General features: G+C 43.7%; 1 protein-coding gene across 13 annotated transcripts in view; it reads left to right on the plus strand.

The window, feature by feature from the left end:
* Sox5 (SRY-box transcription factor 5) overlaps window positions 1-22,014 on the plus strand; it is a 944,504-nt gene extending 922,490 nt beyond the window's left edge. For 9 of the 13 annotated variants that reach the window (XM_085839787.1, XM_085839784.1, XM_085839788.1 and 6 more), the window contains 4 exons: window positions 10,655-10,763; window positions 13,670-13,843; window positions 19,418-19,634; window positions 21,272-22,014. In XM_085839787.1, coding sequence (XP_085695913.1) covers window positions 10,655-10,763; window positions 13,670-13,843; window positions 19,418-19,634; window positions 21,272-21,575 — 804 coding nt within the window. In that variant the 3' untranslated portion in view covers window positions 21,576-22,014. The remainder of the gene's footprint in view (window positions 1-10,654; window positions 10,764-13,669; window positions 13,844-19,417; window positions 19,635-21,271) is intronic. The other 4 variants (XM_029478842.2, XM_085839791.1, XM_029478850.2 and 1 more) reach the window with 3 other exon arrangements.
* Window positions 22,015-22,099: the final 85 nt, after the last annotated feature.

The following is a 22,099-nucleotide window of genomic DNA, read 5'->3' on the forward strand; positions in this document are numbered from 1 at the left end:
AACCCCTTTTCTCTCCCCTTAACAGAATAACAAACCAGAAATGACAGTGACCAATATAGACTTAATACAGGTGTTTAATAATGAAAAAAAAAAAGTGTGGGTCTTGAGAGCATTAGTTACAAATGACAGTAAGTGCTTCCCATGGCACCCCAGTGAAAATCTTACATCCATCATTCCTCACGGACGCTTCGCCAGCCATCTGATGGATGGGGCGAGCAGAGGACGGCGCTTCAGAAACTGACACAGCGAATCTAGCAGAGTTATCTGATACATGCTCCTTCCTAGAGATAAGGGAACAGCCTGTGGGATCGGAGCAGGGGGGCTTTCCTCTGAAGTAGTGAGCAGGAAGGAGCACAGGAGCTCTCCATTCAGTGGGAGATGCTTCAATTAATGGTCTCTAGATGGCTGTTGTAAATATTGCTGTGAGCTAAAATGAATCAGGGGGGCCAAATTAGGACTGTATTTGTCAATTGTTAGAGAATAGCTTTGCAAAGGAGGTAGGCATGGCTGGTAAGCCCTGTGGAGGAGTGAGGGAGAGCCTGAATCTGTAAATCAGGGGATTTCATTAGCTGTGTGTGTGTGTGTGGGGGGGTGTAGTGTGTGTTAGTGACAGAGAGATAGAAAATGTGCATGTGGTGTGTGCATGAGAGGTAGAGATAGCAGTAGAGAGAGGAAACAGAGATGAACCTGATCTGTGCAATCCTGTGTTTAGAGTTTGCCTAGGAACCAATTGAAATAACAAAAGTAACAGAAACAATTACATTTTTCATAGGAAAGTACATGTGTGTTGCCTTAATCTTTACATTTGTATTTAATAACTTGGTGACTTTCACTAAAAGACACATAAAGGTCCAAAAGTGAAGACTCACCTTTTTCCTGATGGTAGTCTCTGTCCTCTGCAAATTAACATGGCCTGGGTAGGGACCTGCCACTTGGGCACATGATCATTAATGAAACTTGCCCTGGCTTCTACGCATGCACCGCCCACTGAACCTCAGGTTTCCCTTTTGTTCTTCATTGATAAAACCTTCCTATTCTCAGCCTCTTAGCCAGCGAACCCTTCTTATGGGACAGGAGAGGGAAGGAAGAAAACCCTTCAGTGAATATTATCAGTGCAGAACAGTCAGTTTTCAAAAGACCAGGACCAAAAAAAAAAAAAAAGGCAAATCAGTATTATGTCATTATCTGCCATCCATCATCTCTCATGCCAGCCTTTCAATAACTCAGATCGACACTCCTGACAGGCTGGTGCCAGGTCCAGCGGCTGCGTGTCTCAGGGAACGGGGTGCAGAGCATCCGCAACCTTTTGTTCCAGACGCTTTTCTTCTGCATCTTTTCGTTTCTCCCTCTCTCTCCCTCTCCCTCTCCCTCTGCCTCTCTCTCCTTTCCGGGGCTATTTAATTGAAATACACGCCGAGTTTACAGACTGCAGAGATCAGCGCTGTTTCCTCCAGCAGTGGTAACTATGCATTAAACATTTTGATTTGTTTGAGTTTGAAGTTTGGTCCTTTTTTGCCACTTGCTTCATGGAGTTTGTGTATATTTACAGCCTCTGCATTTAATGGCCACATGCCTTATTTCACAGATGGCCAGTGGAAGGCTTTCTCTTTCTCTTAGTATAGCCTGCACTCCGTTTTGATACATTTGTCACTGTGCCACTACATGCAGCTAGCAAGTGCCCACGCTTGGTGGGGAGCAATTATGGTGTGAGTTTTTAAGGAGCTTTTTAAAGGGTTTTTTTTTTTCAGTAAACTTTTTATGGTTTAATTTCCAAGCCTAGAAAAGCTGTGCATGTTTTCAAACAGAGAGTCTTGTGTTCTTTACATCATTCTGGTTGGAAAGGTTAGGGCAGAGTGGCCCAATAAAATAAGGCTCCTAGGGTGTGCTCCACTGGGTTGTCAGAGGGACTCCCACCCTGCCATCCTGGTGATGGAAACTGCCTCTTTGTTTTAGGGGATGAGCAAATGTTAGCCATCACCTTCCTGGCAACATTATGTAGAGAACATTGTGGGTATCATAAGAGTATGTGAGCCGGGTGTGGTGGTGCACGCCTTTAATCCCAGCACTTGGGAGGCAGAGGCAGGCAGATTTCTGAGTTCAAGGCCAGCCTGGTCTACAAAGTGAGTTCCAGGACAGCCAGGGCTACACAGAGAAACCCTGTCTTGAAAAACAAACAAACAAACAAACAAACAAACAAACAAAACAACAACAAAAGACTATGTGAAGTAAGACATAGATAAAAAGGATCTATAACAAATTGTCAGCTGTGTCTGTATCAAGGGACTATAATTCGCCTATGTAGATTCCCTAAAATTTGTGTGAGTAAAGACTGGCTTTTGTTGCTACCTCTGCAGCCTAACCTATCAGGAGTCATCTCCTCTTCCAGTCCATCCCCTCATCCTCTTCAGAATCACATTCTTCCTTAAGGTGCTTTCACAGGAAGATAAGAATGAACACCCATGTGTGTAGTAGATACAGTCTCTATGGACCTTTTAAAGATGATCTTGCCAATGTGAAGTCAAACCATTAGGAAAACATTGAAACATTAACAAGTATGGCAAAAGATGCCATAAGCTCTTTACAGACACAGCTCCCCCCTCTCTTACAGGTGAGAAACCCTTGCTTATGCCCAGGAGCCTTGGGCATGGTAACGGCTAATGGCCATTCCTTCGTTTTTTTGTGCTTTCACATTTCAGGTGTTCTCATACACAGTCTTTAAAAGAAGAGGAAAAAAATAAGATGACATTTGAGAAGCCGGGAGGATGGTGGGATCAGTTTGGGGACCTCCATCCTTTGACATTGAGTTTAATCTCTTTTTTTCCAATGGACCATCAAGGACTTTAGGAAAGCACCTGGTAGCTGTGTGCTCCGCTAGTACTCCTGTGTTGGGACTGGACGTGCATGAGCAGAGGCCTTAAAGCTTGAATCGTTCTATAAGTGTAATAAGCCAGCATCCCTGCTGTTAGCATACACCCCAGAGTCATCTTTGTTTCTCCTGGCCCCTCTCTCCTCTTAGCTCCTCCCTTCTCTCTCACTGGCCTCTCTCCTAGGGAATGAGAGCCATAACACTAGTAAGAATGTACCCAGTCTTATTTACAATGTATTCCAGCTATTCTGATAAAATATGGAGTGAAGTTTTTCTGTTCATTAAAATGAGATTTTTTTAAGTGTACAGCCCCATCTTTCTTCACCTAAAACTACCAAGCATAATTGAAAAGTGAACTATAACCATAGTGAGCCTGTTCTCATTGATCAGACCCAGCATTTCCGGACCATCCCCCAAGACTCTAGAAAACAGCCTAATTCAGTTGATCCAACTGAAGTAAGTACCGGCTACTCAGGTCACATTTGTAAGAATGCTGACAGCTTTATGGCTTTTACTCCATGCAAAGGAAAAAATTAAAGTGAAAATACCAGTGTGCACCCCAGTGACTGAGCCACCCATTGTTTATAAAACAATTATTGCACAGCATTCTAATTCTGTATGTGCATTGTGTGCCCCCAGTACACATCCATCAAATGTCCTATACAGATTAAGAATTCTATTACTTTTCTTTGATGGCCACCTGTATGTCTCCCACTAATTCTTCTGGGTAGATGTGATGGTGAGCAGCACGTGTGTGCCTACAGTGTGACAGCACAGCAAACCTCCTCCTCTTAGTCATTAGCTATATCCTGACTAGCCGTGGACCCAGATGCTTGATGTCTTGATCTCAGTCTTGCCTCTGCTGTCTCTCTTCTTCCTCACATCCACGGCACAGGCTCCAGGACAGTGAGTGAGCTATGCTGTGGCTGTGAGTGGCAGCACTCCTGTTCAACTTCCCTGTGAGTTTATTTTTGACATAATCCTCAGAACGACTTTGCCCGTGAGTGGCACACTCAGCCTACCATGGTGCTTCCCTCTCTCTGGCAGTGGGTTTTTGTGTCGAAGCATAAATTAGTCTTGTTAGACTTGGGTATCCAACTGTGTTTCTTATGAAGTGCCTAAGTCCATAAGTGTCCCCACAGAATAGATCTGAATAACCACTATTTGTTTTGCTTATAACCTATTCCTTGAATTTATGACAATGAATATAAAACTTAGAAACTATATATTCATTCAACATCCCCATCTGTATGGAGTACCTGCCTCTAAGGTTGAAGTTTATTACTCAGTCGCTTTTGAGAAATTATAAACAGAGAAAATGTACAAATGTATATGCTTGTTCAAAGGACTTTACGTCTGCCGTATGGAGTTTAGTCAAGTTGGCGAAAAAGCATAGGCTTCCAGGATTCAAAGACAAGGAAACAGCCCCAGCCCAACCTGACACATAACCCCGACAACCCCATTGGCATCTCTGATGTACAGGTAGTCACTTGGCCAAAACTCTGTGGCATTCAGCGGACACAGCTCCATCGGTTAGGTAAGTCTCCATTCTGTGTCTTTTACCTGACAGCTGATAGCCTTTGGTCAGTGTTCTGGTGCTCAATACCACTGAATTTCTGTGCCTCCCTAAGAACATGTCTCTGTTCTCCTAAACCAGAAAGCCTCTTACGGCATTTAAGTCACCCACTGCTGTCTCTTCCCCCTCATACTTATTTAAGGCCTTTACACACTCTTAACACTGACAATCCAGGAGATTGACAGAATAGCCAAAGCCTGAGCTGGGCACAAGCAATTGCCACCCTTAACCTCATTAACCTAATGCATGAGGAAGGCCCTGCGACACTAGTCTGACCACACACACTCTAGCCTCGTGCCATTACCGTGTTGCCTACCTAAAGCAATAGAGTCTGAAACGTGCATCAGGTGCATAGGTTTAATTTCCAAATGTCTCTTCTTCGTGAAAAATCAGTTCGTTTTTCCCCAGAAGGTTTTGAGTATTCTTCATAACCCTTTCAAATGTGTCTCTCCTTTTACAATTTATTTATTGAATTATTAATAGGGATCTATAAGCTGTCTCCACAAACCATGTCACCATCTTGCAGTTTTTATTGTTAAGCTGGACTTAGAATCTAACAGAAACTGTGACTTTCTCTGCCTTTTCCATTGGCTGTTAGCCTCAGGTCCCTTTGTAAGGAAGCATGGCTACCCAGTTGGCTGCCTTACGACCACTATACCAGTGAGTTTAGATGCCATTATACTTCAAGAAACATCTCCTGAAGCTTGCTACCAGATTTCAAAGCAGCAGATCATATTTACAACAAAACTTAACCCTGAACCTCAAATTGATTTGAAGATGGGGGTGGGGCAGAATTAGCTGAGACTAGTTTTCTATCTCACTAGACCAGAGAACAGACAGACACATCCTGCTCTCTTGATTGGCAGGCCCGTAAACTTCTCTGATTCTCTTATTTGTCAAGGGTCTCAGAATCCAGGATGCCCAGAGTGTCTGTACATAATCTAACAAAGATAGAAGTTAAAGAAATTTCACAAATCTTACCATACTCTATGAAATGTGTCTGTTGAAGTTAGAAGAAAGATTTCTGTTTCTTAATGTATGTTGTGTGTGTGTGTGTGTGTGTATTTATATGTAATTTATACATAATTTACAAGAAAGACTTTTCTCCCATTTGTGCTGTTAGTTTATGTGGGTGGACGATGATTTTATAGAGCAGAGAGCTATCAATATGCAAGAACAGAGCTGGTGGTTGAGGGGGTGGACATTCACATAGCTTCTTCATTGAGGGCTGAGGGGTGGGACCTCCACATAGCGTCTTAGTCTTCTACTTAAGCCGATGAAGACATCCCCAGCTGATAAGTCATGACATTATGAATAATCTTCTAATGTCTCTGGTGGGCTGTGAGGCTCACATAATTAGAGGACTAAAATCCTTTTTCTTTTCTATTTTGCTACTTCTTTATTCTCTGTGTCACTAGTGTAGCAGGAGACCATGAAAGTGAAGCGAGGGAGTGCAGCCAGAGGGGTTTAGCTGCGACCAAGTCAACACGCTGTTTTGTCATTACATGCCTGTGCCTTTTATTGTTGTGTAGCTCTGTGCGCTTCGTTGCAGAGATGTCCATTATGGCAGCTGATCCACAGCCTAGCTCACTCCTTGGGTCTGCGTGCCTGGTGGGGAGCAATGCTCACTGCCGTATGAATCCCAATTTCAGAGAAGGGATAGGGAACCCATCTCTCCATGCACTGTTTAATTTAAGACCATAGAACTAAAGAAAAGACCCTATGTTCGCTCAGTCCCTCCTTGTGCTCTCTTTTGACTGCACTCTGAAAGATCAACAAAGATGGCCCCTCTGTCCTCTGTGAATGTTCAGTTTTCTCTTTAATTTTATGTAATTATAATGGAAGAAAGTTCCTGATTTTTGGACAAGTGCAGACATGAAATTGGGCTTATTCCTAAGTATCGAAAGGAAATTAAAAAAAAAAACATAAACATGAAATGCATTGCTTTAGATGACACACAAGTGGGGGAGAGAGAGCAAGCATTTCTTAGAGAACACAAACCTCATTTTCATCATGGATATTTTTTGCTTTTACTGTAGGAAACCGAGGCTCACAACCACTCCCGTCTGCATGTTTGACCCTGTCTTTTTTTTTTTTCAGCATTTTCTCCACAAAGTTTTCTTTTTAATGTCAAAAATATAAATTTCTTAAACATTAGTAAGCCAATGAGAATCTGTCTTACATTTAAATCCCATTTTAAAACTTCAGCCCTGGGACTCAGACTTCTTAAGTGATTTATCTAAAGACTTTCTCATCTTGCATATGTCCCTTTCACTGTGAATCCTGGTCACCCCCTGCCAATCCGGCAGAAAGGATAAGTATATTTTGCCCTTCCTGTTGGGTCCCAACAGGGTCTGGTGTCATATACAAGCAGTGCAGTACCCTTTTTCTATTATGCTCATCAGAGGGAAAGCTACCGAGCCGCAGGCCAGCTGCCTCTTCACTGTGAACAGGAAGACTCCAAGAAGAGCTGTAAAAGTACTCATGTGCGTCCCTGGAGTCATCTGGTCTAAATGGGTGGCTTTCTTTTACTCCTTTGGTTTTCTGAGATCAAGACTGTTTTGTAGTCCCTTGGCCTGGAACTCACTACATTGAGCAGCCCGTCCTTGGGCTTGCAGTGTTTTGTCCGAGGGCCAGGACTGCAGCTGCGCGCTTTCCTATTCTTCAGGCTGAGCACAATCATTTGACCTTCCCTCAGGACAAGGCAGGATCAGATAAAGTCGTAGAGACTCTTGAACTGACCTAACATTTCCCCTTACATACCTGCAGATTTCTATGAGACTTGATTAGCCAAATAGGAGCCTATTTCCAAAAGAGATCTGGTTGCTGTCCAACTGCTCCCTTTTAATCAAGAGGGATCTATATGGGCCACTGTGTTTGACTCCTCCTCATATTTGCACCAATGCTCTGCTTTGACCACTTTGGTGGAATTATTTTCATCGACTCTGCAATGAGCCCAGCAGGAAAGAACTTTTGCCAACATCTTTAAAGGTCTGTGTCTTGCTGCCACTGCTCTTTCTAACTGCATGAGGGTAGGGGCGTTTCAGGTCCTCTTCTAAACAGTATTAAGAGCCAAGGAAAGCCTGAGTATCATGCATTTGTTTAAAAAACTGCTCAGGAAACTAAGGCATGCCATGGCAATTTCTATAAAATTTATCATTGATATCATTTTATTAATCTGATCCCAGTGGGGGGGAAAAGTTTATGAAGTTGGGAGAAAATTAATCTTTATTGGTCAACATCCCAGTTCTCCAAACTTTTGTGTATACGATTTCTAGCACCTTCTCATTTACCTCTGTGCTACCTGGTCAGTCTTTCTGGTCCATGGTTTGTTCAAAAGAGAGACAGGGCATGACTCTGTACCATGGGGTACCCTCACTCCCACTGTGTGCCTCAGGCTAGCCTTGGCCTCCTGAAAGCTGTAATCACCAGGCCTGGGACACCACACCCTGCTCCCACTTCTTATGTTTATCGTCTTATTTATTGAAGCTGATTCTATCTAGACAAAATTTAAATCTGAGGACTGAGAGCTAAATATTCTTATTCCTAGCAGTATTTGAACATACAAATAGAGAATTATGTAAAAGGAAATATTAAAACTAAAGGGTATAATCTCAAATGACTGAGTCTTAGAAATGATACCACCCATGTCAGTCCCTTTAGGGCAGTGGTTCTCAACCTTCCTACTGCTGTGACTCTTTAAGGCCACCCCCAGCCATAAAAATTATTTTTGTTGCTACTTCATAAGTCTAATTTTGCTACTCTTTTGAATCATAATGTAAATATCAGTGCTTTCTGATGGTCTTAGGCAACTGGGATGAAAGAGTCACCTGACTCCCAAAGGGGTGGAGACAGCCAGGTTGAGAACCACTGCTTAGAAGCTTGCTGTTGGGGACATGGGGAATTGAAAGGAAGACCATGGGAGGACTATTTCACATCATCGGTGTTTACGACATCTGACTGATTCCTTCCTTTTGGAAAGGAACTCCTTTAGGCGGCGGAAACTATTTTAAATCCGACTCGCTTTTTTTTGTTGATCCACCATATCATCTCATTTACTTCTGTTTCTGAATAAATGAATATCTACCGGGACTCCTGAGAAATGTGTGTAAGATTTAATGTAGTACTGAATTCCACACCGAATTGTAAGGACTTGGCTTTCTGCTTGGTTTTGTCTTCTGGCTCCACTGTAAACATACCACACGTCCCCCAGCCCCTCCAATCACACCTTCCTTCCCCTCTTTAAATGTCTTAAGAGTCATGCTGCAGAGAGTTCTGTTTCCCTGCCAACTGTTGAATCAAACGTTCACAATTTGAAAGGTACTATGTGTGCATTCTCCCTCCTGAAAGAAGTACTGTCGTGTTTTCTTTGACCAGGACACTCTTGGATGTTGTTGATGGAGGTCAGTGGTGTGTTCGTGTTTGTGTGTGTGTGTGTGTGTGTGTGTGTGTATGTGTGTATGTATGTGTGTGTGTGCGCGCGCGCACGCTTGCGCTTGTTTAAGTATACTTGTGCATGTGCATGTACACATTTAATGGCTACACTCACTATAAAAACAGCCTGTTAAGCTAGTGTCCTTGGAACTTCTGAATTCTGCTGAGTGCCTACAGCAGACTCCCTTAGGCAAGACAAAGAAAGAAAGAAAGAAAGAAAAAGAGAGAAAGAAAGAAGAAAGAAAGAAGAAAGAAAGAAAGGAAGAAGAAAGAAAGAAAGGAAGAAGAAAGGAAGGAAGGAAGAGAGAGAGAGAGAGAGAGAAAAAGAAAGAAAGAAAGAAAGAAAGAAAGAAAGAAAGAAAGAAAGAAAGAAAGAAAGAAAGAAAGAAAGAAAGAAAGAAAAGAAAGAAAGAAAAGAAAGAAATCCAAAGGTTACAAAGCTGTGAGAAATACCAATCAAAAACCCAAAACAAACTGGGTCAGACAGAGTCTACTTCCTTCAACAAGCTGGGTGATTCTGTGGGAGTGACTGTGAACCGGGTCCTCTTGTATGCGGATAGTTTTCCCATCAAGTCAGATAGAGACTCTGATGAATGGAGTACAGACTTCCAAGGCCACAGACTTGAGAGAAATTTTAATCTAGTTCTTACAATTGTACTATTGTCAAAGGTTTGTCAAGACAAAGACTGTACTGTACTGAGGATTCTAGTACTTCATTAGTCCTTTGTGACTGCGTTTTCTGGGCTCTTTCTCCCATAAGACAATGATCTTCAATAGTTGTTTATGTTCTGTGGTGTATATGATCCTCCAGTGTCATTCATGACCATCTCTCCAACAATCTGGCAATTTATCAAGAGACTTGAGCAAAAGCTATAGAAGCCAGTGGCTGCCTTTCATGATGCTGTCTTGGAACTGTATCATCCAAAGAGTGTGGCTGGAAAACTTGAGAGGGGCAGCAGCCTCTCTTTGCATGCTTTTTCCTGTTCTCAAAGTCAACCAGTTTCTTAATTTGGAAGCAATTTAATATCTTGTGTGGGTGAGATTAAGCATTATATTTTTCTTGAACATCATTTAGTTTTTAAACACCATGTTTTCCATAAATGTAAGCCACATACTGCATGCTTTTAAATGACTAGATGACTTTGAGATTTAATTTATGTCTATTTGTATCTCCAAAAATTCACCAACTCAATATTTTGGCTGAGCAATCCAAATCAAATTGTGGCCTAAGTTACAGGTCACTTCCCTTGGATGCATGAAGCCTTGACAAGCAGTTCGCAGTGAATATTTAAGTGCCTTCATTACCCTGGTGTGGTCAGTGTAAAAGGCAGCTGGGAAGGTGGCAGCTGGCAGAGGCCCCTCTCTGAGTTCTGTTTCTGTGAGTTGCTCACCTGAATACTGGAAGGCTTTCTTCAACACCTCTACTGTCTGAATCAAATACAAATACAGGCTTTCCAAATACAGAAGAGGATGCTGATAGGAAATCGCTACGTGCATTTTGTAGCTGGGAAAGGTTTTCTCCCAGGATAGCAAGCAACCTAGCTCCTTTAGGCACAGAAAACCCAAATGCCAAGACTTTCTAGGGGTTTGAAAGAGTCCAAACCCCTGCTGATTAGTTTCCTTAATTGCCTTAGTGTGCTGTGTTGAACATGTAAAGGTGAATACACCAATATCCCATGGCTCCCAGAAGCCAATTTTATTATATATGGCCTGAGGGGAGTAATGTCTTTGAATAATTATAGGTTCAAGATTCTCATTTTATATTTATTTTTTTAAAGGAAAAAACAACACTGGAGAGCCTGACTCAGCAGTTGGCAGTTAAACAGAATGAAGAAGGGAAATTTAGCCATGGAATGATGGATTTCAATATGAGTGGAGATTCTGACGGTTTGTGGCTATTACTCATTTATACTCCAGGATGGAGTGGGAGGGTAGACTTGGAGCTGCTTAAAACAGCAAAAAGAACAGGCAGAAAGGTCACTGCCTACCTGACCATCCCAGTGGGGACTCACATATACTGCGGTCACCGGTCACCGTGTGCCAGGCACTCCCTGTTGCTCATCTTTCCACCCCAATGAGACTTGTCAGTGCCTCTGCAGACAAGAAGATTGCCCCCCAGTGGTTTGGAATCATTCCCTCAGGATCAGAGGGCTGTAACTGCCACAGGGCAGGACTCAGGTCTAAAATGACATAACTCTGAAGCAAATATCCTTGTCTAGCGGCCAGCCTGCCTCTCGCCCTCCTATTCCCTGTACGCCAAACTTTGTACAACTACATATCTATCAGCTCATTTTGCAGCTTGCATTATCAGCTAGGCACACAGTTCAAAGGACAGGTCCTGGACATTTTTCTTGCAATTTGCAGCCTCACCTGCTACGTTATCTACACATTGACAAAAACCTACTCTAACCCAACAACACTAAGCATGTAAGCCACAGAGACCAGAAGTAAGGGACTCCATCAGCTCTAAATAGGCTCTTTATACGTGCGAACTAAGCAGCACTCCATTTAGGGAGTGCCACGCTCCTTTCCTATACCTCAGCCTCGTGTCACTTCAGACAGCACAGCTGGCAGTCAGGGAGATGCCCAGTTCAGCTGATACAGCAAAGTGAACATAAGAAGAAACTGTAGTTTCTCTTATACAGAACCCAATTGGGTTCTCCTTCCGGTACCAGGTAACATGTGTGTTTTAGGACTTCAGTGGCCCAGCCTTGCTGCAGGCTGGAAGAGACTCAATCTCAGCAAACCACTGAGACTCAAACAGGAAGAGGGGGATCCCTGTGAGACTTCAGCACCCACTCTCCTCTGGCCATTAAGATTCTCACCAGCCAAAAGCTAGCCAAGCTCGAATATCTAACTCCACGATCCTGTCGCAATTGAACTTATTCAATTGGAGAGCCAGAAAAAACAAAATCTTGCAGCCGTTGCCTTCCCAGAATAAACCTGGTCTGCGTACATACAAAGAGCCTATTTAGAGTTGACGGAGTCCCACACTGCTGCTCTCGTGGCTTATGTTGCTGTAAGGTGTAAGGACCGGAAACAGCAGATGTGCCACAATCATTCCCTAGTTACAAACACATTTCCAAAAGATGCTGTTGTGCATTAGCGCTGCTGTTTGTCAATGGTGAGGCAATTACTGGTCGTAACACATTTCATCAATTTTAAGTTATGCTCGCATGATAAAATACACTCTGGCAATAAAGCACCACGGCAGAGAAGCTTGTGCCGCCAGTGTCTAATTTAGCGATGCTCATATGCAAAGCAGCTTCCAGTCTACACTGAGCAAGGAGCATGTAATAGATGAGCACGAACCATGTGTGCTTCTAGAGAGATGCTGAGCTGAGAACCATGTGTGCTACTAGAGAGATGCTGAGCTGAGAACCATGTGTGCTACTAGAGAGATGCTGAGCTAAGAACCATGTGTGCTACTAGAGAGATGCTAAGCTGAGAACCATGTGTGCTACTAGAGAGATGCTGAGCTGAGAACCATGTGTGCTACTAGAGAGATGCTGAGCTGAGAACCATATGTGCTACTAGAGAGATGCTGAGCTGAGAACCATGTGTGCTTCTAGAGAGATGCTGAACTAAGAACCATGTGTGCTTCTAGAGAGATGCTGAGCTGAGAACCATGCTTCTAGAGAGATGCTGAGCTAAGAACCATGTGTGCTTCTAGAGAGATGCTATTTGGTTGTTTTCACCTTGCCAATTGTACAGAAGCAATATTGACTACTTACCCATTCTTCAAATTAATTAAGATATACAGATGAATGGGGGTATTAACAAAGAGGAGATGTGATCTTGTTTGCAGTAGAGGTACGAGAAATCTCCAGCATCTTCTTTATGCTGTTTTTGTTTGTATGGATGAAGTCTTAGCTGCAGAGTGCCCTGTTCCCAGGCTCCCGTTGTCCTCACTATCTAAACTCGAGCACCTCTGCTTCTTGGCTGTGGACTACTCTGCAGGAGATGCCTTACTGGGTCTGATAAGGCCAGAGGAGGAAGTGCGCATCTTCCTGAGGCTCAGGGTGACTCACAGGGAAAAGGGGTCCCTTGTCGTCAGTGGCCTTGATATCTGGAATACAACCATCACCTTGTCTCTTTTGATAGCTTAACATGCTAGGAGGAAAAACATCCAGTGGAATGTGCATTTGTGTTTTTAAGAACCAATCGTAATATACACATTAATTGATTCTTTTCTTCCAACTCTCCAGTGCCTTTTGTGGGCAAGGTAGACAGTCATTACATATACTGACACATGATTGAAAAGAAACACCAACCACATCAAAGAGAGGTATTTGTGTTGTTTTGACTGAAATTCTTTCTAGCATGTTTTTGCTAATGTGTCCTCAGAAACAAAAAGGGGGTATAGACACTTCAAGTCCTCACTGTCTCTTTGCTTCCTGCAGAACCCATGAGCGTCCCATATTTTGACCAGATTCTTTCTGTACTGGTGCAGCACTGGTGTGCTCAGAGACTAACTCGCCCATTTTCCCATAGGATCCAAACGTAGTGAGTCCCAGGTTTCTCTGGGACTCTTTCAAGTAAATGCTGAAGCCATCCACAGTCCTCGAAAACCCAGGGCGAAATGAGAACTGGGTTAAAAATACAAACATTTGCTGCCACAGGCTTATCACAGACACATCGTAAGCAAGCATCTGCCTTAGGAACTGCCAGTGCCATTATCAAAAGTACTTTTTGTTTTCTGATATTTTAATAGCCGAAGAAAACAGTCATCGGGGAGAAACCCTGCCAAAGCCTCCACACTGACATAAGTGCTGCTTGTTCCCCTTTTCTAGGAAGCGCTGGAGTCTCAGAGTCAAGAATTTACAGGGAATCCAGGGGACGTGGAAGCAACGAGCCCCACATAAAGCGTCCAATGAATGCCTTCATGGTGTGGGCGAAAGATGAACGGAGGAAAATCCTTCAGGCCTTTCCCGACATGCACAATTCCAACATCAGCAAGATACTGGGTAAGGAGGTTGCAGAAGACTGAGTGTGTGCCGGGAGACGTACTGTGCTGGGCTGTGCTGTCTTCTGCTCTCAGGGAAAGATGATGGGTGTGGAAGGCAGGCTGCTCCTGTGTTCTGTTAATATTCCAGAATAGCAGTACCATCACTGAGGGCCCAAAGGACAACAAAGCACCCCGGGACCTTTACTTCTTCGTTCCATCTGTGAACTGGACAGGCAGGTCTCATCCCTGTCTTGCCCTCCTTGGAAGAAGCATAAGGATGTTGGAGTTCTGTTTGGTATGCGTGGTGCGCTGGCGGAAGGAGGGGAGGACATAGGCCTAGAATAGGACCTTTACTTTCAGTAACCCTGCAGACGACTGTGCTTTTGCTAAGTCTAAGGAACATGCAATAGTTTTTCATTGACTTGAAAAGCAGCTTTACCTACCACTGTGGCTCCCAGTGTACAAGAAGACAAAATATACCCTTACTCCAAAGCACAGACACTCAAGCACACGAGGAGATGGTTAGGGAGGGCATGGATAAGGAAAGACTTAGTGTAAACTGGTTTAAGGCAAGAGCCAGGCTGAGCTGAAAGGAGATAAAGGCTCTATTCTCTGTTTGTGCTTTTGGCCTGGTCATTACCATGTTAGCATCATTATCCTCACCTTTATCTCCAACTGGCACGATGGACTATGGCAGCAAGACAAGATTTACATTGCCCATTCTCTGACAGTAAGAGTTCAGAACGGAAGTCCCTAACTCCATCGGGAAAAAAATTAGGCCTTGAAAAATAAGTAGCAGCATACACCTAAACTACCTAAGCTTTATTAAAATTGATGATGCTCTTGGAATTGTACCCACATTATAAAGATATATCTTTTCGGGCACATTAATGAGCTGGCTGCCTAAACATAGTAACTGTTATTCTATTCATAATCCCATAACCCCAACCAAGGCAATAGATGCCAACCCGGCTACAAGGCGCTTGTAATCCAACCAGATCATATATAGAAAACACACACACGCACTTACACATGTGTGCTTTACTATTTCCTTCTAAAATAGTTTTCAGATGAATCCATGCATGGAGTCTGAGAGATTAGAACCAGTGGTGTTCCCTTACAGAAGTGTGACTCCAACACAAAGTTGTACAAAGTACAGTGCTGGAAAGGACGTAGCTGGAACAGACGTCCCTAATGTCCACGCCATCTCTGATCTATTCATCCCTTCAATTACTTCATCCTCTCCTCCTCACGAATTACTCAAATTTGGTTTTATTTTTAAGACAGGGTCTCACTATGCAGCCTTGGCTGCCTTGGAACTAATGATAGGCTACGTGGGCCCAGAACTCATAGAGATACGTCTGTCTCTGCCTCTGAAATGCTAGGACCATGTCTGCCTCTGCCTCTGAAATGCTAGGACCATGTCTGCCTCTGCCTCTCAAATGCTAGGACCATTCCTGCCACTGTCTCTCAAATGCTAGGACCATGCCTGCCTCTGCCTCTTAAATGCTAGGACCATGTTCTACATGCTGCACATGCTTCATCGGGAATCACTTGATAAGTGAGCTTGGTGCTAAATCCTTCTCACTGGTTCAAACTTTGTTCTACAAAAAAGAGCAGACTGCTCAGTGGTTAGGGACACTTGCTTCCCAAGTTAGGTTTTCAGCCCTCATGATAGGAGTCTCACAACCACCTGTAACTGCAGGTCCAGACTATCCAACACCCTCCATCTGGACCCATGGGCAAACTCAATCAGTTGCACACACAGAGAGAATAAAAAGAGAAAAAAAAAACTTGAAAAGTTTTTTGAAAGATAGTCATTTTATTTCTAGGAAATGTGGCAAAGATTCCTTATGGTATAGCAGTAAGTGGCTAGGAAAATCTTTTCTGACTCAAGGTGAGCCTCACCATATGACCTCTGCTGTTACAATCTACATAGAAGATGGCTCCAGCCCAAGTCTTCCTGATACAGCCACATTAATTAGACATGGGGCAATTTTAGTCACCCAAAAATTAAACACTGAAGTTTGGGGGGGGCCCTAAGTATTTAGTCATAGCTTTAAATAAATATAAAATCTTCAAATAGCCGCACGACGGTTCTGAGTGGCCTATTTCATGGAAAAGTACAAAGAAGGCTTGATGTTTCTCTCTTTACCGACTGTTTTGGATAACAGCCTCCGACAGCATGCTGCTAATTCATTCTGCTTAAAACAGGCGCTTGAGCTGGGTTGACATTTTATGTAGTCTCTGGGGATCCTAGTTGACATTTTAAAGGGCTTCTAAGCATTTTATAATACCCTAAAATCTGGTTTTAATAAGCCATTCTGCTGAAATTGTTAACATAAGGAATCACCTTTTACTGTTTGGCTCGAGATCAGGGACTGGGGGACATCTTTTTCTGATTAGATATACAGTAGTCGGAGTAAAATGTGCAAATTCATTACATGCCCCGTAGAGATGACATTGCTGCTCAGCTCCCTCTCCTTCTCCTCCCGGAGCCTACTGCCAGACTCAGAGGAAGAGTCTGGAAAAAATAAAAAACGACTCCTTATTTTCTCTTACTTTGAGCATCAAATATGTTTTCATTGCAACTGATAACTCTTTTGTTATCAGAAGGCATTCCCTACAGTCTCTTCATTTGCCTTGCAAACAACCCACCACTTCTGCACTGTACATGTACTGCAGGCACAAACCAAACCAAGTAACTGTTTTCATCTTTTTGTGGGGACAGGGTGGGCCACCACAATGTCTTTGCTAGCATTCTCCCTGACTGTATTTAGGGCCCTGCAGTCAGCAGCTATTATTTTGGGGAAGCCATTGAGACTAAGGTGAAGTCTCCAGTTGGCTATCCCCACCCAGGGGAATAATTAAAGATGTAAACTGGATTTGTTTCCAAACTGAGACTGCATGGTCTGAAGATAGAGTTGAGCCTCTACATCCCAGTTGGTACCTAAGCTATCTTAATTCATAATTATGAACAAATAAATATGTAATTGGAGTAGTGGGAGGGTCCATGCCTGTAATTCCAGCCCGTGGTATATTATAAAGCATGAAGACTAGCTAACCTGAGCTACCCAGAGAGACACTGTCTCTAAAAAAAATAAAATTGCCATTATTATGTGGCCCTGTCGTTTCGAACATAGCTCAAGACTGGGTGTTCTCAGGAGGTGAAGGGGAGAGTTTTAATTCTCACCCTACCAACCCAGCATCATGCACAAGACAGGAAATATTAAATCAGCTACCAGTCTAAGGCAGGTCACCTCTAAGAGTAAGCATTCCTTTCTTTAGAGATAAAATATTTTAGAAAAAAATGGGAATTATCTTCAATACTTCATAGCCTAAATGGATTTCCTTATTTTTATATTCTGTTTTTTTTTTAAAGGTAGGCTTTGCTCTCAGCCAGTGGTTCTCAACCTTCCTAATGCTGTGACACTTCCTAATGCTGTGACACTTTGTTATAGTCTCTCATGTTGCAGTGACCCCCAACAATAAAAGTACTTTATGGCTACTTTATAATGATAATTTTGCTATTGTTATGAATGATAATGTTCTCGTGTGTACTATGAAGCAGAGTTTGGGGCTGTACTTAAAATAATGTGGTCTGAACAAACTGACTATGCTGCTCAAGCAGAAGTTTTAGAATGGAAAACATCTCTGCTATTTGAACTCTAACCTGAACTGTGTTGGGAATAAAACAAAACCAAAATCTATCTGGATTGGGGGCAACCTGTCTAAAACACTTCTGACAGACCTGCTCACAGGCTTCCCCATCCACTTTCTCACGTTGCACTGCAAAACTGCATACGTTGAAGGCTCCTCTCATCCCTAGGCAAGAATGCTTGGCAAGGTGCTGCCTCTGCCTGAGTTTAGGGTTTACAGCTTCTTCTGAGCTCTTCCCTAAAGATGCGTAAAGGCAGGGACTGCACTCCTGCTTCATTAGTTGGTCTCTTTCTCTCCTTATCAGGATACTTGATGAGATGGTGTGATTTTTTAAGATACCTGGGGTGATGGTCTTCTTACTCTAAGAGTACAGGGCATTGAGTGGCAGGAAATAGGGAAAGTGCGCTCTCTCTCTCTCTCTCTCTCTCTCTCTCTCTCTCTCTCTCTCTCTCTCTCTCTCTCTCTCTCTCTCTCTCCCCCTCCTACCCTCTCCCTATAGAACTGCCAGAATCCCATTCGAGTTTCCACCAGTGATCACATCTGCTCTTCACCACCTCACTCCTCAGATAGACTTACCTCCAAGCACCCCGCAGCCAGATTAGCTTTCCCTTCTTGGCCAACACATGCTGAGGATGGAATTCCAGGCTAAAACTGGATACAAGGAGGGGGCCACACACCATCTGCAGCTGTGAGCAGCCCCTGCGGTTGACTCCGGTAGTGCTGCTTTGTTTCAGAGAAGCATGCCTCACCTGCGATTAGATCTTAAAGTCTGGGTTTATGGTTACGCTAACCCCACGACCGGTACTCTTACTACACATGGCCACACTGACAGAATCAAGACCCCATCTAAACTGAGAATTAGCACATGCTATTTTTAGTGACACTTCAAATTTGTTTTTTTTTCTCTATAAATACAAGTTAGATTAAACACAAAACAGAAAAAAGGAAAAAAAAAGTCACTGCCACTAACACAGATAATCATGAGACAAGAAATCTTTCCTCTTAAAGGAGGAATCGGTAAAATAAAAGTCTTGCTCAGTGGAGGGGGGGGGTCATTAAAATAAAAGTCTGGCTCAGTGCATATTTATTATGGTACATGTGTCTATAACAGACATTTATGAGTGAGATCTGCATGATGTTGGGTGGGCGATTTCATGTGTGTGAAAATCAGTTCTCTCATTATGAAAATAGCTAGAATGGTATCTACCTCATAGGACAATAGCAAGATGACAAAATGTCATTTTTAAAACCATTGTAACTTACCTTGTGAGCCTGGGGGACCCCACGTGGAGATAGGGGGTGACTTCCTGTAGGTCAGTTCTCTCCACCCACCATCTGAGTCTGGGCCAGCCACCAGTGCCTGCACCCAGTGAGCTGTCCCAGGACCCAAGATGGCCCATGTTCTTAGCACAGCTCTCACACATGGAAACCCCCAATCCTATGCACCCCCCCCACTTAGAGGGGTTCGTTTTTAACCCGTGATTTCTACAGACGTGGTTTCTGAGAACACGTGATATATGAACTTTTGTGAGAGCACTATGCCCTCACATAGAAATACTCAAAGACTCAGTAAGTCAGACTCACAACATGGGACGACTTCATGTGGAGCGTTTATCGATGTAACTGCATCCTATGAAATTCTTGAGCTTTTCAGTGCATAATAAGCAAGTTTAGTTAAACTGTTCATTCAAGTCAAAAATAATACACTGCCCAGCGCCTGTGTCTTTGGGTGCATAATTTTCTTGCAGACACCTCTGTTCTTGTGAAATCTCGCCTTTCAAGTTGATCTTGCTAATCAGAAACATGTTTATATAGCTCTGGCTTTTGGCCAACAATTTCTTTCAACTTCTTTCTTGTTCTCCACAGCATCTCCTTTTTTTAGGATTCTTAGAAACACAGCAAATTGGCATTGTTAACCTCCTTGTCTCCACAGGATCTCGCTGGAAAGCTATGACCAACCTAGAGAAACAGCCATACTATGAGGAGCAGGCCCGCCTCAGCAAGCAGCACCTGGAGAAGTACCCGGACTACAAGTACAAGCCTCGGCCAAAGCGCACCTGTCTGGTGGACGGCAAGAAACTGCGTATCGGGGAGTACAAGGCCATCATGCGGAACCGGAGGCAGGAAATGCGACAGTACTTCAACGTTGGGTATGGTAACTTCCTGTGTCACATAGAGCCACCTTCCCAATACACACACACACACAGACACACACACACACACAGACACACACACACACACAGACACACACACACACACACACACACACACGACTCTCCTCAATCCTCTTTTCTACTCAGTTGCAGGGCAACCTTTTGAAATGAACCTGCAGCCTTCTTTCTAAGATTATTTTGTACCCTGTATGAAGCCATGAATACCTACATACTGTATAGACAGGCAGATATCTATTTGTTTAGAGGGGGAGCCACTGCAAGCTGCCTGCTCCTCTGAGGGTTTTATCCCAACTTCTCTGAAGGCAGATCCGATTCAATCCTAAGCATCGTCTTTATGCTTGCAGTTAGAACCTTAGAGGTATGCCAGATCTAGCCAGTTCTTTGCCTGGCTGGTGCTCATGACTTCCAATGTTTGACCATGATAGATTTCACCACTGGCGGCTTCGTTGAGATAACACAGCCTAACAGGGATTCCAAATGAATCACAGGTTTCTGTGGATTTGCTGAGCCACCTCTTCCCCATCATACATACACCCACACATATGAACACACAACTCCTGTGTGTATATCTCATATAGTAGAAATTAGATTTAGGACACAGCAAGTTTGTGGACAGGGGCATTCCATCTGCACTTGAACCTGCCTGGAGGATGTTCCCTCTGCTTCCCATAGAGAGTTCACACACAGTGATGTTGTGTGCTGCCTACAGTAACACTGTGGAAAACTCAAGACACGCAGGGATAAAGTCACTCATGCCTGAAACAGTGGCGTCCAGCAAATTAGGAGAGCAAACGCCATTCCAATTATAGTCAGAAGGAGGATGATGAATAACAAAAGTGGTGGTACCTGCCACACACCCTCCTTTGAAAGAGCCAGTGTGCTCTATGCAAGGTTCATGGTGGGTGGGGTCCTTTTCTGGAGTCCAGAGTAAATCTTCAAAAGACTGAGAGAAGGAAGCCCACATGAATGTCTGTGAACCCACCCTGACAGGACCAGCTAAATCAATCTCTAAGGTTCAGTACAAACCCGAGAAGGTGGAGTTTCCAGGTTAAAGGATTTAGAGAGTCCATGGAGTGGGACAATAGAAGCAGGCATAGGCGATTTCTGAGGTGGTTTGTCTGAGGCCAGCCCTGACTCGGATCCCACAAAGGGCTAACACCATTTCACATAGTAGGTGGATAACATGTTACCTTCTCATGTTTGGGGGTATCATAATGTTATTTTGAAAGTTGTAAATAGTTTAAAGATTACCCGCCATTATACTTGAACTATCTTTAGGCTCCATTGTGAGAAAAATAAAAGTCAGACTCCTCCTGGTCATAGTGAAGCCAAAATGATCTGGGAGTCAAGGTCTTGGGTAAATTTGCTTATTTCCCCCCTATGCCACATTTTCCCCTAATAATAATAAAGTAGGACTACCCCAATTATCAAATGGCAATTCTTCATGCCCCCGGATCTATGAAGCACAATACGGGCAGGTGAGATGCTAGAATCAGCACAGGATGTCACTTGAACATTTTGGCTAATTGGGCGAATGCTGGTTCGAGTGAGGCAGCACCGAGGCAGTAAAGCTGAGACCTCCCGTGCACACTCACCTTCTCTTTCTGTGACAGGCAACAAGCACAGATCCCCATCGCGACGGCCGGCGTTGTGTACCCCGGCGCCATCGCCATGGCCGGAATGCCGTCCCCTCACCTGCCCTCCGAGCACTCGAGCGTGTCCAGCAGCCCGGAGCCCGGGATGCCCGTGATCCAGAGCACTTATGGCACGAAGGGAGAGGAGCCCCACATCAAGGAAGAGATCCAGGCTGAGGACATCAACGGAGAGATTTACGAGGAGTACGATGAGGAGGAGGAGGACCCGGATGTGGATTATGGGAGTGACAGCGAAAACCACATTGCGGGACAAGCCAACTGATAAGGGCCAACAGACTGTGGTGAGCCGAGGACTTGAAGAAGCCCTGTCCGGTTCATCCTTCCCAGTGGCCAAGCACATTAACTCTCTCATACACTGACTGTTATTTTAACTGTTAGTCTTAAATAGTTGGGACATCAGCTGACAAATAGACCTCAGCCTCAAAAGGCTCGGAAAGAAAAGAAAGAAAGAAAAAATTACAAGCAAAAACGTCATCAAGAAGAAGAGATCGAAATAAGCTATGGGTTAAACAGTGCCAGTAACTCAGCTGCTACACCCCAGCACTGAAGTCTCACCCGTCAACTTTTTTTTTTTTTAATAAACTTTATGGCTGTTTGTTCTATATTAGAAATCCTCACTCAGGTACACAGTGCCAACAAGTGGCTTGTGAATGTGTTATGTTGTTCTGTGCTACAATTTTTAAAAAGAAATAAGTTTTGTTCTGTTCTGTTCTGTTTGGGGGCGGGGGGAGTGGGGAGGAAGGGTGGTTCTGGGTTTTCTCCTCTTTTCTTTTCCTTTTGGTTGTT

This window comes from Mus caroli, unplaced genomic scaffold (assembly GCF_978045245.1).
Source record: "Mus caroli unplaced genomic scaffold, Mus_caroli_1 scaffold_7, whole genome shotgun sequence".
In the NCBI taxonomy this organism is placed as follows: domain Eukaryota; kingdom Metazoa; phylum Chordata; class Mammalia; order Rodentia; family Muridae; genus Mus; species Mus caroli.